Genomic DNA, 18839 nt, shown 5'->3' on the forward strand with positions numbered 1-18839 from the left:
AGTGGAATGACAAAAAAAAAACTGTTTAAGGTAAAATGGAACCAAATACTACTGGAAGGTAAAACTATTAACGGAAAAATATCTGACCTTGAATAAGTAGATATTCCAGTCTTCTTCCACTGAGGTTTGGTGAGGTCATAGGTTAAGGGCAAAAGATAAAATATTTAAGAACAACATAAGGGGAAAGTATATAGAGAAGTGAAAAGGAAAATTAAGTACTAAGGGAAAGAATGGTGTATAACACGAATGCGTATTGTAACTAGATAATACAAGGAGTTAGGCTAATTAGGGAATTTGAAGAGGAGGAGGGTTGAAGACGGGAGAAGGGGTCATCGGTGGGGCGGGAGAGTCCTTGCCGAAGGAAAAGTGGGGGAGGGATACCAGTATAGGCTTGGAACATGGACTTTTCCACAAAGCCAACAAAAAGGCAGGCATAGCTGGGACCCATACAGGTGCCCATGGCTACACCTCTAGTTTGGAGGAAGTGGGAGGAGCCAAAGGAGAAATTATTGAGAGTAAGGACTAATTCTGCTAGACGGAGGAGAGTGGTGGTACAGGGGAACTGGTTAGGTCTGGAATCTGAAAAGAAGTGGAGAGCTTTGAGACCTTCCTGATGGAGGATGGAGGTATATAGGGACTGGACATCCATGGTGAAAATAAGGCGGTGGGGGCCAGGGAACTTAAAATCATTGAAAAAATCCAGAGCGTGAGAAGTGTCACAAACATAGGTGGGAAGGGATAATTAAGGATGGTCAATTTAACTTCAAAGTTCAAAGTAAGTTATCAAAATACATATCTGACACCATATACTACCCTGAGATCCATTTTTTTGCAGACAGAATGGAAAAAAAAATCAACGAGAAACTACATAAAATGACTGGCAAACAATGTGGAAAAGATGACTAACTGTGCAAATGCAAAAAAAAAGATAATAATAAATAAATAATATTGAGAATATGGCTTGTAGAGAAAGTGAGTCCATAAGATGTAGATTCAGATCAGTACTGAGGTCAGGAAATAATCAGGAAAACATATTAATAAGCATTTTGAAGTAGCTGAAGCTGATAAAAGTGAGTCATTGTGGGTTTTTTAAATGCAAATTGTGTTAGACTCGCTGGATTTAATTTATTAATGAGGCGTAAGAGAAAGTTAATGAAGGTATGTATTGGTTGTCAGGAGTTTGGTAACATCCCACTTGACACACTGGTTAATGACACAAAGGCATATGGAACATTTTCAGAAGTGCAGATGACACAAAGCTTTGAAGTGAGGAGGACAGTAAAGCAAAAACAGCAAGGAAAAATAGTCCTGACAAAGGGTCTCAGCCCAAAACATCAACTGTACCTCTTCCCAGAGATGCTGCCTGGCCTGCTGCATTCACCAGCAATTTTTATGTGCATTGCTTGAAATTCCAGCATCTGCAGATTCCATGTTTGCGTTTTTAAAAGGAAAAATAATATTCATCATTATTTACTGTTTTGGTTTCAGATTACCAGAATCAGCAACTCTGTTGCTTTTTCAATTACTGCAAGGAGACATAGACAGGCTGGCTGAACGGACAGATAAAAAAAGATTGAATTTAAGGTAACACACACAAAATGCTGGAGGAACTTAGCAGATCAGGCAGCGTCCATGGAACGGAATAAAGAATGATATTTCGGCCAAGACCCTTCATCAGGACTTGTCCATCGTAAACCATTATCATAGTCCTAATTCTAAAAAGGGTGCAAATAGAAGGACTTGGTTATGTACATGTATTAATCCTTGAAAGTGCAAGCTTAGGTTGAGAGGGTGGATAGTAATGCATATGAGATCGTGCATTCATAAACTGAGGCATAAAGTTCAAAAGTGGAGAATTTATTCAAAGTATTCAAAATACTTTTTATGCTACAACTGGAGTGCTGCGTCCAATTCCGATCACCTTTAGGAAGAATATGAAGTTCCTTGAAAGTGCATTAAAAGTTTAAGGAAGGAGGGAGGCAGCAAAAAGAAAATTACAGACCTATTAGTCTGTACTGTGCTGTAATGTCCAATGTTCTAGATCAAATACAGTGGATTCTGATTAATTAGGACACATTGGGATGCGTACATTTTGTCCCAATTAAGTGGCTGTCCCAATCAGCCAATGCTTCATGGAAATAGTTAAAAAGGAATAAAAAAAATAGAACACTACCAATATTACTGCAGTACTATAAAACTGTGTATTAGTTTCTAATACTTATCGATGGAGGAAATCATCCACATCATGTTCCTTTCACCATAAACGAACAAAATCAGCACAGACACCTAGTGCAGATAATAGACTACCTTCATACAGTCCTGTTGACAACTGCGTCCTCTAAATCTTCATTTCCATTGTACCATTTAAGATCATTGTTGAGATCTTCAAATTCTTCGCATTTACCCTATTTAAAAACCATTCATATGACTGGTGCCAGTTAGAAACTGTTCTGTAACAGTGTCCTGCCCCAATTAAGCAGCAGTATCCCAAATAAACAAAGAGAACCCTGGGTATTTTCTTGATTAGATTTTTTTTCTTTCAGAGTTGTCCCAAATAAGCAGCTAGACAATTAACTGGAATCCACTTTAATTGCATTTCTGATACTACCTTGAAAATCATGGAAACCATTTAGAGAAAAATGGTGGCTAGAGTTTTTAAATAAAACCTACATGAATCATAAATGGATATGAAAAAATAATAGTTATATATGGCAGATACTCAAGAGTTACATTTTCAGCAATTGTACAAACCTGCCCAATACTGTATGCCACTGAAGGTTGTGTAATATAGATATACAGCTGCCAGATCCTTGTTTTAATGCTAGTTTGTCATTCAATAAATACAATCTCATCCTGGCAAGAGCAGAATAGACGGCACTGTGAGAGACAGCATTGGTGATGGAAAGAAGAGAATCCTGCAGACCACTGGTAACGTGACTTGCTTTAAGCACTATTTTGTCAACAGGAGACAGCCTCATGTCTTCTGGAAACCTACATTTAAAAAAACAACAAATTAATATGTCATTTAAATCAATAGGAGTACATTTAAATGCACCGTGAAATTCAATATAGTTCAGATAAATACCAATTGACACAGGAGCAAAATTAGGCTGTGTGACCCATCGAGTCTGCTCTACCATTTCATCATGGTTGATATATTTTCCCTCTCAACCCCATTTTCCTGCCTTCTCCCTATCAACCTTGACACCCTTACTATTCAAGAACTTAACAACCTCCACTTTAAATAATACACAGTGACAGTTGTCTGTGGCAATGAATTCAATAGATTCACCAGCTTCTTGCCAAAGAAATTCCTCCTCATCTCTATTCTATAGGGATGTCCTTCTATTCTAAGGCCGTGCCCTCTGGTCCTAAACTTTCCCACTATAGGAAACATCCATAGTTTTAATATCATCAGTCAAACCATTATATCACATACACAAGAGATTCTGCAGATGCTGGAAAACCAGAACTCAGGAGGTCAGGCAGCATCTATGGAGAGGAATAACCAGTCAACGTTTCAGGCTGAGACCTTTAAAAGGGACTAAGTCAGGACCATAATATCAGACCACTTCTTTGCAGTCCAGATGAAGGGTCTTGACCCAAAAATATTGACTGCCCATTTTCCTCCATATATACTGAGCTCCTTCAGCAGTTTCTGTGTTGCTCCAGATTCCATTATTTGCAGTCTTGTGTCTCAAGTTCCAAAGTCAGCCTGGAGAATTTATATTCTGAATAAAAGCAAGCACTGATGTACAAAAAAATTACTATGTGTTCATAAAAACATACATGATTCAATGATGTCTTTTTGAGAGGAAAACCACTTTCCTTACTGAATCTGGCTTAAATGTGACTCCATACCTACTATAAAACATCAAAAGTGCTCTTGGCTCAAGGTCAAATGCAGATCATGAAAACACAGACAGGTAGTAAATGTTGATATAATACCCAAACATGAGAACATTTTTACCAAAGAATTGCAGGGAATAACTGAAAATTCCATCAAAGTTCTCTTACATTATCTTCATCATAAAACTATTAATATTGTTCACCAATGCTTTTAAACACTTTGTGACATTTTGCGGGCTTGGAGACCAGAATTCATACTGTACAGCCAATGAAAATGCAAAAAAAACATAAAATGTACTGATGAAGGGTTGCCTGCTGAGTTCCTCCAGTAATTTGTGTGTTATTCATATATATAAAACATACACTTACTCTGATGAAGTATCAGTTCTTTGACCTCCTTCCTGATCCAAGGTCTGCTCAATTCCATTATTCCATGCAAGATTCCAGGCTAGTTTCAACGTATCCAGTACAGGTGTCAAGGTCATGGGGTCCGAACTGGATGGAACAACAATACAGTAGGGGCTCACAGCATGATGAACTGCCACTTTGACCATCAAATTGTACCTTTTTGAGTTAATAAAACAAATCAAAGCAATGAGTGAGAGAAGAAACCAGATAAAAGCTAACGAACAAAATAATATTTACTACAATTAAAGCATCCTATATGGGGGTTTCCAGCCAATTAAAATTGTAGCTATGCTGTAGTGCTAGATCCAACAAAACAAGACCTCAGACATAAGGAGTGTCTTAACAAGTCACCATGCTAACTGTAGGAACTGCATTGGGAAACTGAGCTTATGGGGAAGGGGTGATTAATTATGTTTTCAAATACTTAAATAATAAAAGCAGAAGTTTCATTGGTTTATAACTTCCTAGAGTTGGAGTACTGTCTGTGGTTAGGTCGATGGGAAGATGTGAGGATGTACATATGATAAATAATTCTGAATCAAATTATGTAGGTTTGCACCTCCATTACATACTGAATAATTCAGAAATGACTGGCATAGTCATTTGCACATTATAAAATTATAATTAATGAAGTCTTCAAAAGATAAAACAGAAATTATATGGTAGTTTTAAATAAACAAGGTATACACTCAGTGCCTGCTTTATTAGGTACACCTGTACAACAGCTAGTTAATGGAAATATCTAATCAGAAAATCATCTGGCAGCAACTGAATGCATAAAAGCATGCAGACATGGTCAAGAGGTTCAGTTGTTGTTCAGACCAAACATCAGAATGAGGAAGAAATGTGATCTAAGTGACTGTGACCGTGGAATGATTGTTGGTGCCAGACAGAGTAGTTTAAGTATCTCAAAAACTGCTGATCTCCTGGAATTTTCACACACAGCAATTTCTAGAATTTATAGAGATTGGTGTGAGAAACAAAATAAATACAGTGCACAGCAGTTCTGTGGCGAAAATACATCATGGTCAGAGGAGAATGGCCAAACTGGTTCAAGCTGACAGGAAGGAGACACAGACTCAAGTAAACACGCATCACAACAGTAGTGTACAGAAGAACATCTCTGAACGCACAACACTTCGAACCTTGAAGTGGATGGGCTACGGCAGCAGAAGACCACAAACATACACGCAGTGGCCACTTTATTACATACAATGGGTATCTAATAAAGTGGCCACTAAGTGTACTTGTTTCATGTCAAAGTCCCCATAAAATGTTATAAACAAAAATTGCACTTTATGCTTTCAGCTGGATTTTGAGGTGTGGAAGTGAGTGAAGGGTCTATTCCTGTGAGGAGGAATTTTTTTGGCCAGAGGGTGATGAATCTGAGAAACTCGTTGCCGCAGACATCTGTGGATGCCAAGTAATTAAGTAAATTTAAAGCAGAGGTTGATATGCTCTTGATGAGAAAGGGTGTCAACTGTTAGAGGGAAAAGGCAGGCGAGTGGGGTTGAGAGGGATAATAAATTGGCCGTGATGGAATAGTGGAGCAGACTCGATGGGTTGAATGGCCTAATTCTGTTCTTACATCTTATGGTCTTATTTCCAGGATAAATAGATCTTAATTTTATTTTTAATAGATTTTAATTTTATTGTCATGATTAAGTTTCTGATTTATTGCTTTTTTTTAAAGCAACGGGCAATCTATGCCCATATACATACTGCCACACCAAATCAAGATGGATGGAAATGTGTGCTGATATTTTAATTTAGATAAAGAAATAACATTAAGATGTGCTTTTCAAAAAGGCTTACCTCTGAGTTACAACCACAGGCAAGCTGAATGGAGTTGGAGTGGCAGCACTATCAGACCTGTTAAGAAAATGGCCTTGTGAACAAAGTAATCAATACCAGGAGACATATCAACGACACAGAAACAAATGCAGGATTCTGCTTCTGATTAATCACCAAGAGCTTCAGACTGCAAACATGGTGACCTGCATCATCCACAGATACCAATTATGTTGACCATCAATTTCGCGTCAGTCTAAAACTATCATATACAGACATATAACATATACCTACATTACCTCATAAGAACAGCATGATAACTGAACACACTATTTAGGTCAGAGAGTTTTAATTATTGTTGTAAAAGTCAGCTTTAAACAAAATGAAACAGCATTTGATAGGTTTCAATCAGATCATCTTGATGCTCAAGAGATGAGTTTCCATCCTGTTTTAATTATAAATTAATTAAAGTGAAAATAATTATTTTTCTTTGGATATTTTTACACCAATATATGAAAATAAATCAGATAGCTCAAATGAAGACGTGCTTTTAGGATTACTGGGCCGTGTTATTTACAAACTCTAGTACTGTTTAATGGAAATCCTGCAAACAGGCACCAGCTTATGCTAAGTAATCACATACAATAATTCATAAATATATTGTCTTAAGTTTTAAACATTGCCTAAGGTTTACCTCAAATATCAAGAAAATTTTGTGCAGAAAAGTCAGTTAGGTTATGGAATATTATAGTGGATGAAGTAAGGATTAAGGTTAAGGAGAAGAAAAGGATGTATCTTTAGAGAGACATTGGAATTGTTTGTGATTTAGCAGGATCCAGCCAAGGTTGGAGAACAGGTTGAGGAAGAGATTAAGTTGGAGTAGTTGGTTGGCTGAGTTAGTTAGTTGGCAACCCAGGGATGCCTGGGAGACAATCAAACTGGGGAAGGGGGATTTGCTGAGAACACAGGTAATTGCAGATTTGGGAAAGCATACAAGAAAACATAAAAGATAAACCCCGTCTTCAATGGCAGCAACAGAAATATGGAATTCTGCAACAATTGGTCATTTGAAGTCAGGTCATCGATTATATCAAAGTTGGCATTAAAACTCCAGATAAAAAAATTAATACTGTGCTATATGCCAGGGCTTACAATGTCATCACACTGCTGTTGATGGCACATTAGAGGCATATTGAGCCATCATATACATTAATTTCTCCAGCTGTAGTGATCACATATTTTGATAAAATTGGTACTATAGCATAGTGATTAACGTAACACTATTCAGCGCCAGTTGTAAGATCAGGGTTCAATTCCCGCTGCCGTCAGCAAAGAGGTTCTACGTTCTCCACATTTCCTCTGGGTACTCTGGTTTCCTCCCACATTCTAAAGACTTACAGGTCAGGATAAGTTGTGGTCATGCTATGTTGGCGCCTGAAGTACACTGACACTTGCAGGCTGCTCAGATAACTTGATTTGATGCAAATGACATATTTTTCCTATTGTTTCAATGTACATGTGACAAATAAAACTAATCTTAAACACAATTTGGTGTACCAAGACAATGAGCTACACTACAGACTTACTAGACTTTTACATTTTAAACACTTCAATAATTTCAGCTGTTAAGCTGACAAACTGCAGTCTTACCAAGTATCCATTCTGGCTACTTCATCAAAAAGAAGCAGAGTCAGCAAGGCTGCCACCTCAGAAATTGTATCTTTGTCTTTCTGCAAAACTAAGGATACTGAAAGGAGAAGAAATATCAATAAAAAATATTGATCATTATCAATAATGTTGTATTGCGTAATTCAGCTTTAACTTATTTTTTACATGGTTGGTTGTTCTGGCAAACCACATTGAAGTAAAATTATAATCATAAAATATTTGCAAACTAATACAATTCACTTTATATGAAGTAGTTAACCAAATGCAAATCATGGAGTATCATAACTACATTTAAGAGTTGCCAGCGGATATTTATTGCATTAAGCAGGAGATGGAGGTTGGACTCTAAGATGGCGGTGTGCAAAGGCTCAGCAGTTGCCCTAGTTCCCAATAATAGTCCTAGCTTCAAATTTTTAGAAAGTATTTCAAAGTTTCTAGTCGTGGATTTCAGTCAGTCAGAGCTTCACAAGTACAATGACAGACTTTTTGTTCCCTTTTATACTCGTGTACTAAAGAATGAAAAAGCAATCTTGAATTTTCAATTAATGATACAAAACGAGAGCTGATATGGACTGATGTCAATAGGCATAAGAAAATTATCACAGCTTTACTGCAATTACAAGAGAAGAAGGCAAACTCAAAGATCTTAAGGTGGATAAGTCACCTGAACCAGATGGACTACATCCCAGAGTCCTGAAAGAGGTTTCAGAAGAGATATGGATATATCGGTCATGATCTTTCAAGTATTACTTGATTCTGGTGTGGTCTCAGTGAACTGGAAGATTGCAAATGCCACTCCACTCTTCAAGGAAGGGAGGCAAAAGAAAGGAAGTCATAGGTCAGTTAGCCGAACCTCAGTGGTTGGGAAACTGATGGAGTCTATTATTAAGGATGAGGATTCAGGTAACTTGGAGACTAATGATAATGAGACCAAGTCAAAGTCAGCATGGTTTCTGTAAAGAGAAATCTTGCCTGACAAATCTGTTAGATTTCTTCGAGGAAGTAACAAATAGGGTGGACAGGAGAGAGGCAGTGATTGTCAATTATCTGGATTTTCAGAAGGCACTTGATAAGATGCCACACAGGAGGCTGCTTAACAAAATAAAATCCTACAGCATTACAAGAAAGATTCTGGCATGGACAAAGGAATGGCTGACAGGCAGGAGGCAGCGAGTGGGAATAAAAGGGGAGGCCTTTTCTGGTTGGCTGCCAGGGACTAGTGGTATTCCTCAAGGGTCAGTATTGGCACCACTACTTTTCACATTGTTTGTCAATGACGTGGATAATGGAATTGATGGCTTTGTGGCAATGTTTGTGGATGATACAAAGATAGGTGGAGGGGTAGGTAGTGCTGAGGAAGCAATGCGATTGCAGCAGGACTTAGACAAATTGGAAGAATGGGCAAAAAAGTGGCAGATGGAATACAGTGTTGGGAAATGTACGATAATGCATTTTGCTAGAAGAAACAATAGTGCAGACTATTATCTAAATGCAGAGAAGGTTCAAACATCAGAGGTGCAGAGGGACTTGGAAGTCCTCGTGCAAGACACCCAGAAGGTTAATTTAGAGGTTGAGTCAGTGGTAAAGAAGGCAAATGCAATGTTGCCATTTATTTCAAGGGGAATAGAATATAACAGCAAGGAGATAATCTGAGCCTTTATAAGTCACTAGTCAGGCCGCACTTGGAGTATTGTCAACAGCTGTGGGCCCCATATCTCTAAAAGGATTTGTTGTCATTGGCTAACAAGGATAATTCTGGGAATGAAGGGGTTAACATATGAGGAGCATTTGGCAGCTTTGGGCCTGTACTCACTGGAATTTAGAAGAATGCGGTGGGATCTCATTGAAACCTTCCAAATGTTGAAAGGACCAGATAGGGTGGATGTGGAGAGGATGCTTCCTATGGTGGGGTATCCAGAGCTAGAGGGAACAGCCTCAAAATTGAGGGGAGACCTTTTTGAATTGAATTGAATTGACTTTATTTCTTACATCCTTCACATATACAAGGAGTAAAAATCTTTACATTACATCTCCATCTGAATGTGCAATGTGCAAATTGGTAAAGAGGTAAGGAGGATTTTTTTTTTTAGCCAGAGAGCAGTGAATTTGTGGACTGCTATACTACAGACGGCAGTAGAGGCCAAATCCATGGGTATATTTAAGGAGGAAGTTGGTTATTTCCTGATTGGTCAGGGCATCAAAGGACATGGCGAGAAGACAGGTGTATGGAGTTGAGTGGGATCTGGAATCAGCCATGATGGAATGGCGGAACAGACGCAATGGGCTGAATGGCCTAATTCTGCTCCTATGTCCTATGGTCTTATGATCTTATGATTAAGAATCTAAATATTGATTCATGGATAAAACTAGTTACAATGCATAATTTTCAATATTAAAAAGGCATCTAATAGTGACACATTTTCAAATATAATGACCTGTCAAAAATAGCAGTGGAGTAGCTGAAAGAAAACAATTCAAAAGTTTGCACTTGTCATTAGTATGTTGCAATGATCTGAATTACTTTGTACCATTGTAGACTGAAAATGTCCTTTCTCAAAGAAACCAAAGTAAGTTGCATGTTCATACATTCTATTTTGCTCCCAGAATTCAAACTAATTAATTTCATACTTGTGAAGATGAACACTAGAAGAGTCACTTAAACTATCTTCCCTGCTGACACATGGTATTATACTGCAAGGATATAAGCCATGAAATACCAAGCTGTCAATTCATTGCACTTCAGTAAAAAGTCTTGAGATATAAATCTTTCTATCAAGGAGTATCTAAGCTATATTTCACTAAATAAGAAGGAAAGAAAAGCAAAGTGTACAAAGGTAGACACAGAATAACTTTGAAACAAACTGTAGTTGTTACATTCCCCGTCATCTTGCATTCCATGCCACTGGACCCCGACCCCGATCTGTCAAGGAACATGTGGTGACTGCCTGTGTATCAGCCTCCCCACATTAAGCAATGTCACACAGAAATGTTCTCCATTAAGGGATAAACCTTAAAAGAACATTTAGAAGAACATCATACTCAACTCGATTGATCACACTACTACTATAATTGTTCGAACGGTATGAAATAAAATGGACAATCATAAAACACATTTAAAAGTTGCTGGTGAACGCAGCAGGCCAGGCAGCATCTCTAGGAAGAGGTGCAGTCGACGTTTCAGGCCGAGACCCTTCGTCAGGACCCTCCTGACGAAGGGTCTCGGCCTGAAACGTCAACTGCACCTCTTCCTAGAGATGCTGCCCGGCCTGCTGCGTTCACCAGCAACTTTTATGTGTGTTGCTTGAATTTCCAGCATCTGCAGAATTCCTGTTGTTTGGACAATCATAAGATGGCTAACATGGAGTGGAGTTGTACAATTTCAGTAAATTGCAGTTGGAGACATCTTCTCTTTCTTTTTCTTTATTAACCTTTTTATTGATGTAAAAGGAACATAAATACAAACAAGAGGAGAATTATCTCAAATATATATAAATATTAAATAAAGGCATCCGTTAGCCTTGCGAGACCATGGATCTGCGCCTGGAAAGGTTCAAATATATATATATCAATAACAATACAAAGCAAGATTAAGATAGACATTATCAAAATCATACATAGTGTTAAGCTAGTATATAATATATAATAAAAAAAAGAAAACAGCAATTCTCCTCTTATCTGTTCATGAAGAGGAAAGAAAAAGCTTCGAATTTTAAATGAAGAAAAAAAACCACTACACTATACAAAAAAAAAGAAAAAAAAAAGGGACTGGGCAGTCTATTCTGAGGATACGACCAAAAACAAAAGAAAGACTTTCTGATCAAATCTAAAACTTCGAAAAAAAAATTGAAAGAGTAATAAATCAAATTAAATGAAATCAAATTCAGAGCTCAGAGCTCACCTCTGAAAAGAGCAAGTAGAAAAGAGGTTGCCAGATTTGCTCAAATTTAAAGGATGTATCAAATGTCCAACTTCTTATTTTCTCTAAACTTAAACAGGACATAATGGAGGAGAGCCAATAAAAGGCCATAGGTGGATTAGAATCCTTCCACTTCAATAAAATGGCTCTCCTAGCCAATAAAGTCGAAAAGGCTATCATACATTGAGCGGAAACAGGAATGTTTCCTGCTTCCAATGGGATAATCCCAAATATTGACAAAAGCAAATTAGGTTGTAGGTCCAGATCCAAGACTTTTGATAGGAAAAGTTATCCAAAAGTTATCTAGCTTTATACAAGACCAATATATATGCATTAAAGTGGCCACCTAGAGACATTTTCTCAAAACAATCAACGTATTAAGCCAAGGCAAACCAACGTTTGCCATAAGACTTGCCTCAAATTGGACTGAAGATTTTTTGCACCCCACCTCCCCCAACACCTTCACATTACAGCAAAGTTATCCTATCCCAAGAGATTGATTAAGTTCTTCCTCTCCATCAATGTTCTAAATGCTTCATCCCATTAAGGAACCAATCACCAGCAGTAAAATACCAAACGAGCTTCTCCAAATCCCCACCCCAGGTTAGGTAATTGGTCGCGATCTTCGTTCATCTATGCATTTCCTAATAATACCGTCACTCTGTGTCTCTACAGCCATCCTCAGTAATGATAATTTTAAGGTACCAAATTAATCTTATGTCTGGCTGGATATAGATTCATAGAAACATATTATGGAGATAGAGAAACTTCGCCCCAATGAGTTTTCACTGACCACCAACCATTCATTAACAGTAATACATTAACCCCATTCTTTTTAATTGTCCCACAGTCTCATCAAGTACTCCGAGGTTCTAACAATCATCTACTCATTGGAGGTAACTTAAAGTTTAAACATGGCACCACATTCTTACCAATGTTCTAACAAACAAAGTGTACCCAGAGATATGTGGCATGCCTTTGTCTGCCTTTTTATGGCTTTGCTCTAACTGTAATAAAAATGCCAGAAAACTGTATAACCAATGCATTTTCAGAGAATCCTGTGGATTATAGTTATATTAATTCACTCATAACTCAAGCTCTTCATTTGTATTCTATATTAAGTTGTCCTAAACAATTTATTGAACACAATCATAAGACCAAAAGGCATAGGAGCAGAATTACCCATTTGGCTCATTCAGTCTCCCCCACTGTTCCATTGTGACTGATTTATCATCTCTCAACCACATTTTCCTGCCTTTTCCCCATAACTTTGATGCCCTTACTGATAAAGAACCTTCACTTTAAATGTAACAATACTGATAACAGATCTCAAAAAAGATGCAAGTCAGAGAGGAGAATAAAAATAACATGTCTAGACTCTCAAAATGCTGTAGGAACTCAGCAGGCCAGACAGCATCTACGAAAAAAAGTACAGTCGAGTTTCAGTCCGAAAAAGCGACTGTACTTTTTTTTCCATAGATGCTGCCTGGTCTGCTGAATTCCTCCAGCATTTTGCGTGTGTTGCTCGGATTTCCAATATCTGCAGATTTTCTCTTGTTCATGTCTGGACTCTCCCATTTTGGCAAATCAGGCAAGGCATCACTAATAAGCTCAACTTTTCAATTAGAGAAGAGCAATGAAAACAAGTTCAAGAGCTCACCTCTGAAAAGAGCAAGTAGAAAAGAGGATTGCTGAGCCAGGTCGTGACGAAGTGCAGGATCCAGGTAAACCAGTTTCCGTAAAACAGAAACACATGGCAACACTAAACACTGCATGCCCTATTCAAGGGGAATAATAAAAACATATATACTATAAATGCAAGCATATTAAAGAAATGAACAATTCTAAACAAATCCTAAGCAAACTGAACCATATTTGGTTTTCCAACTTCTTTTTTTAAGAAGTAGTTAACCCTCTCCAAGCATTACAACCCAAGTATGATGTTCTGCTGAGAGATAAACTACCCAATTAAATTATAACTAGGATTTGAGTCACTTGCTTAAATACTAGGTGTGCTTGCTTTAGCAAATACAACATAGCTTTATATTCACTCCACTTGAAAAGATACACACCTTTTTGCCATCTAAGTAGGAAAAAAATCTAGAGTTTTTCTTTTAAAAACTAAAAATATTCAATAGTTGCCAAGATGAATTTTTGTACAACTGACAAGTGAAACAGATTATAGGAGTAAGCCCATCACTGGAATATTTACATTAATACAATGTCAAAGATAGTGGGAAATGCAGTTGAGGATGTCAAATGATCAGATAACAATCTGTGAATACACCACACACTTTAAAGATGCAGGAAGGAGACAAAGAGAAAAGTAAGTGAAATAATCATGACTACTCAATTTTTCAAATCATCGACTGAAGTCTTGAGAATAAAACCAAATAAACTGATAAACTTTCAAACACAGAAAACTGACTCCAATATTTTACCTTTGTAAAGTTACTGATAATTTATATTGCATCTTTTCTTGCCCTTTCACAGGATACAATAGTAACATAGTTAAGTTAATGAATTAAAGATCAAGAATTTTGTATTGATAATTCAATAAATGCAAGGTAAAATTCACATACTACCACATATTTCAAATAAATTTAGAATAATAAAGCTGGTATCAGTAAAAATTATAGTGGAGTTTGTGTCTGAAAAATATATCTGGCTCACCCTACCAATCGATAATTGAAGTCCTAAATTTTAAGTAAGTAACACTAAGTTCTTCAGATGTCACAAAAACTAAAAATGGTCAGAATGCATACAGTCAAAGGGACTTGAAAAATGTTATTAAATGAACCTTCACAAATCAACTTAAAATTTGTGTCAATGAGCACAGACCGAAGAAAAAGCATATTGCAATACCTTTCCATTTTTGTGTACACTTTCATATATCAGTGAAACTATCTTTTCTACTATTCCAAGGTTTTTTAATCCTTCATGGATTTTAGCATCTGCAAGTAAATAACAAACATGATTTATTCTAATGTAGCAGGTTGCAATTTGGAAAGCACTGAGTGAAAACGGGTTCAATATTAACATACAAAACAGTTCTGGAAATGAGCATGGAAATGACTGTAATTGAAAAGATCTGCCAAAGTCCTGGTACGGGCATGACAGATCTAAAGCCCACATCCATGCCATTTAATTTCTAGACTAAATGAATTCTAGATTTTTAATATTGCTTCCATATACTGCATGAACATCCTTTGAACATGGCAATTTGAAAAGAATAATTATCCATCTCTCACCCCCCATGAGAATATTCATGTGTCTCCTTCCCTCGGGATTGAGGATGGCTTGCTTCCACTCTGGTTTTGTGAGTCCTGAATGAGGCTGATATAGGAATCACAGGCTCTTCCACTGAAGGGGCCGGTCACTACTGACAAGGTGACTGGGCTCATAAGGTGGACTGCTCCTACCATTGATTAACAATGATACCCAATGAGATTTTCAGTACCATCCAAATACTCCTTCAACACTTTGAGTGGTAACAGGCCCTAGATTCCCAGGAATCAGTGTATTTTTTCCCCAAATAGCCTCTTCCATCTTTTTCTCCATTGGCTGGTAAATTCTTAACTTAACAAGCAATAGAGGAATAATATTACATAATTCAGAATAGATCTTCTGGTCTGGTGCTGGGCACAAATCAACTTGGTCTGCACAACTTAGTGCAATGAGGGCACCAATGTGGAAGAATATTACTGGCATTATTCACAGCCAGTGAGCCTGGAAACTGGTCTCACTGGCTGTGATATCCATTCTCACAGTGCAGCTAGCTGTCTGTGCTGAGACAGACCTTGAGCTGCACTGAGCTCTGCAGAACATATGGAAGCCAGGCACCCAACAGAAGAGAGCAATAGAGACCACATTGGAACAAATAGCGTGGCAAAAAATGTGATTTCAAGACTATGTGGAATGCGTATATTTTTCTTGCTGTATATTCCCTTACTGTGTTCTTTCATGCTCATGACTATATATTTGCACAGATTATAAGTTTTTAGTTACCAGGTACCCAAAAAGGAAGGAAACTTCCTGAGATGCCTTCAGATCCACACCTCCCTGACAGTCTGGATGAGCTTGCTTTGCACAGTCAGAGCAGAAATGAAATAATTAATCTACTTATTGGAGGAAAGAGCATTTGCTATTGCTTTTGTATATTGGGTGGTATGGTAGCACAGTGGTTAACACATCACTTTACAGTGCCAACTTTCACCGATCAGGGTTCAAATCATGCCTCTGCCTGTAAGGAAATTTGTATGTTCTCCCTGTGACTACGTGCTCCAGTTTCCTCCCACATTCCAAAGATATACAGTTAGGATTAGACGGTATTGGGCATGCTGTGTTGATGCCAGAAACACAGCGACACTTGCAGGCTGCCCAGCACAATCCTTGCTGATTTGAATTGATGAAAACAATGCATTTCACTGTATGTTTTGATGGACGTGTGACAACTAAAGCTAATCTCATTTAAAATATGAATTTGTTCTGAACAGGTCCTTAATATAAGAGATGCACTAAATTAATACAATCTTTTATGGTCAAGATTCACTTTACAGTACAATATATTTAAATAATGTATCTAAAACAGGGAAGAAAAAGGACAGCTTCATGCAACAGACAAGTAAAAACTCTACCATTTGAAAAATAATACAAAATCACTGCACAGACTGTGAAGTGTTTACCTTGTGCCATAATTGCCAGCTGTTCTGCTGCAGATTTCCGTAGAATCAGGTCAACAGTCTCCGAGATCAAGATTTCATATACTTTATAAATACTATCATCCTAGAACACAAGACAAGAGCATGATATTGCTGAAGCAATTCACTGAAGTCTCTGTTGAAGTGTGTCATTGCAACAAGCTACAAAGCTGTGTGTTAAAAAGGAGTACATTAATCTTGCTTGGACAGTATGATCTAGCTTCACAACCCAAGAGTATAATTTGCCATAGGTTATTCTAGAAATTTTACCAAAACCAAATCTATACAGTCATTTGGTTTTTCAGTGACAAATTGATGAATGCTTCAGCTGTGGACCAGTTAGCATAGGAAATGCATTACTCTGGTCTGGGACTGGATTTGGTGGTAGTGTTGGGAGGAGAGGAATGTACTGCCATAATCAGAATCGGAGTTGTAAGTGTAGGGAGATTCAAGATTCATGATCCAAGGTGGTTAAGCGTAAAGTTGAACAAAAGGATTGTTCCTCCGGATCCAAAGCAGCATATAAAAAACACAGTAAGTATAAAGAACACAATAAATGTAAGTACATAAGATTAGCATTGTCTGTATTGTACATAAAGTGACGATAGTTACAGGAGTATCTGTACATAAGGTGACTGACAGGAAATGATGAAGTAGTGATGGTGACCGAGGAAAAGTAATCGGGGTCAGAGGGAGTGTGATAGAATATTGTGGTCAGAGGATTGAAGGGTGGCAGGACCCAGGAGGTGTTGATCAGGAGTAAGAATGTACCTTTTGATTCATATTCTAGAGAGTTTTCAAAACATTAGAAGTGTGGGATACGACTTACAATTGTAAAAATTCACAATTGTCTCAAAAGATGGTCAATTTTGCCCCAAAATACTTCAAAAAGACTATTATATGTAAACAAGTCATTTTTTGTGTAGAAATTTCATACAGATCACATGAATACATCATTCTGGAAGTACCTGGTCAAATTCCCAAAACAATGTTAAATGATACAGAAATTTGGTTATGATAGCTTACACACTAATTATAATATTAAAAATTGGCTTCAAATACTGTAACTAAAGCAATATTGTGGGACTACTGAAAGGGCAGGTATATATCCGCCCAAGTCTGGCGAGAAAGGTGGTGAATTTAGTCAAGAAGAAAAAGGAAATATACAGTATTCCAATCACAAAGAGAATATCTGCAGTTGCTGGGAATCCAAGCAACACGCACAAAATGCTGGAGGAACTCAGCAGGCCAGACAGCATCTATGGAAACTAGTACTGTCAACATTCTGGGCCAAGACCCTTTATCAGGCCTGGAGAAAAAATGATGAGGAGTCAGAGTAAGAAGATGGGGGAAGGAATGAAGGAAAACAAGGTGACAGGTGAAACTGGAGGGGGGAGGGGTGGTGGAGAGATAAAGCAAAGAGCTGACAAGTTGATTGGTGAAAGAGATACAGGGCTGAAAAAAAGGGGAATCTGATAGCAGAGGCCAGAAGGCCATAGAAGAAAGAAAAGTGGGAGGAGCACCAGAGGGAGGTGATGGGCAGGAAAGGAGATAAGGTGAAAGGGGGAAATGGGAATGGTGAATGGTGAAGGGGGAGGGGTGGGGGGCATTACTGGAAGATAGAGAAATCAGTGTTCATGAGATCACATTGAAGGCTACCCAGACAGAATATAAGGTGTTGCTCCTCCAGCCTGAGTGTGGCCTCATCGCAACAGTACAGGAGTGACATGACAGAATAGGAATGGGAAATGGAATTGAAATGGGTGGCCACTGGGAGATACCTGTTTTTCCGGTGGATGAAGCGTAGGTGCTCAGTGAAGCAGTCTCCCAATCTACGTTGCCTCTCACCAATATACAGGAGTCCACACTGGGAGCAGCAGATACAGTAGATAACTTCAACAGACTCACAGGTGAAGTGTCACCTCACCTAGAAGGACTGTTTGAGGTCCTGAATGGTAGTGAGGGAGGAGGTGTAGGGGCAGGTGTAGTACTTGATCTGTCTGCAAGTATAAGTGGCAGGAGTGAAGCTGGAAGATGTCTTTTCTACCGACGAGTTTGATGTGGTTGTTCCAAGAGCACTTGCCACATTATCCGGGTGACAGAGGACAGCCCGTGCAGAGAAAGGTCACAGCGACTGGTACCTGCAGAGGTGGAAGGCGCTTGACAGCATCTGCAGAAGCTGAAAGAAGCTGGGATCATCACTGAGAACAGGAGTCACTATGCATCCCCAGTAGTAGTGGCCAGGAAGAATGGGAAGGTACGTATGTGTGTGGACGATCAGGCTCTGAACAGGTGTACCGTCCCCAACCAGTATATGGTCCTGAAATTTGAGGACACGTTGGTCTGTCTGAATGGTGCAAAGTGGTTCAGTGTGCTGGACTTGAGGAGTGGGTATTATTAGATCTTCATGAGTAAGACTGACAAAGAGAAGGTGGCATTCATATATCCACTTGGATTCTTCCAGTTTGAAACGATACCCCAGGATATATCAGGAGCCCTGGCTACTT

General features: G+C 38.3%; 1 protein-coding gene across 5 annotated transcripts in view; it reads right to left on the minus strand.

Moving 5' to 3' along the window:
- rttn (rotatin) overlaps positions 1-18839 on the minus strand; it is a 255727-nt gene that overhangs the window by 143473 nt on the left and 93415 nt on the right. For all 5 annotated transcript variants that reach the window (XM_072262511.1, XM_072262520.1, XM_072262502.1 and 2 more), the window contains 7 exons: positions 16318-16417; positions 14498-14586; positions 13293-13410; positions 7699-7795; positions 6073-6129; positions 4219-4413; positions 2752-2991 (listed from right to left, as the gene is read on the minus strand). In XM_072262511.1, the coding sequence (XP_072118612.1) occupies positions 2752-2991; positions 4219-4413; positions 6073-6129; positions 7699-7795; positions 13293-13410; positions 14498-14586; positions 16318-16417 (896 nt within the window). The remainder of the gene's footprint in view (positions 1-2751; positions 2992-4218; positions 4414-6072; positions 6130-7698; positions 7796-13292; positions 13411-14497; positions 14587-16317; positions 16418-18839) is intronic.

The sequence above is a fragment of the Mobula birostris genome, chromosome 1, assembly GCF_030028105.1.
Source record: "Mobula birostris isolate sMobBir1 chromosome 1, sMobBir1.hap1, whole genome shotgun sequence".
NCBI classification, from domain to species: Eukaryota; Metazoa; Chordata; class Chondrichthyes; order Myliobatiformes; family Myliobatidae; genus Mobula; species Mobula birostris.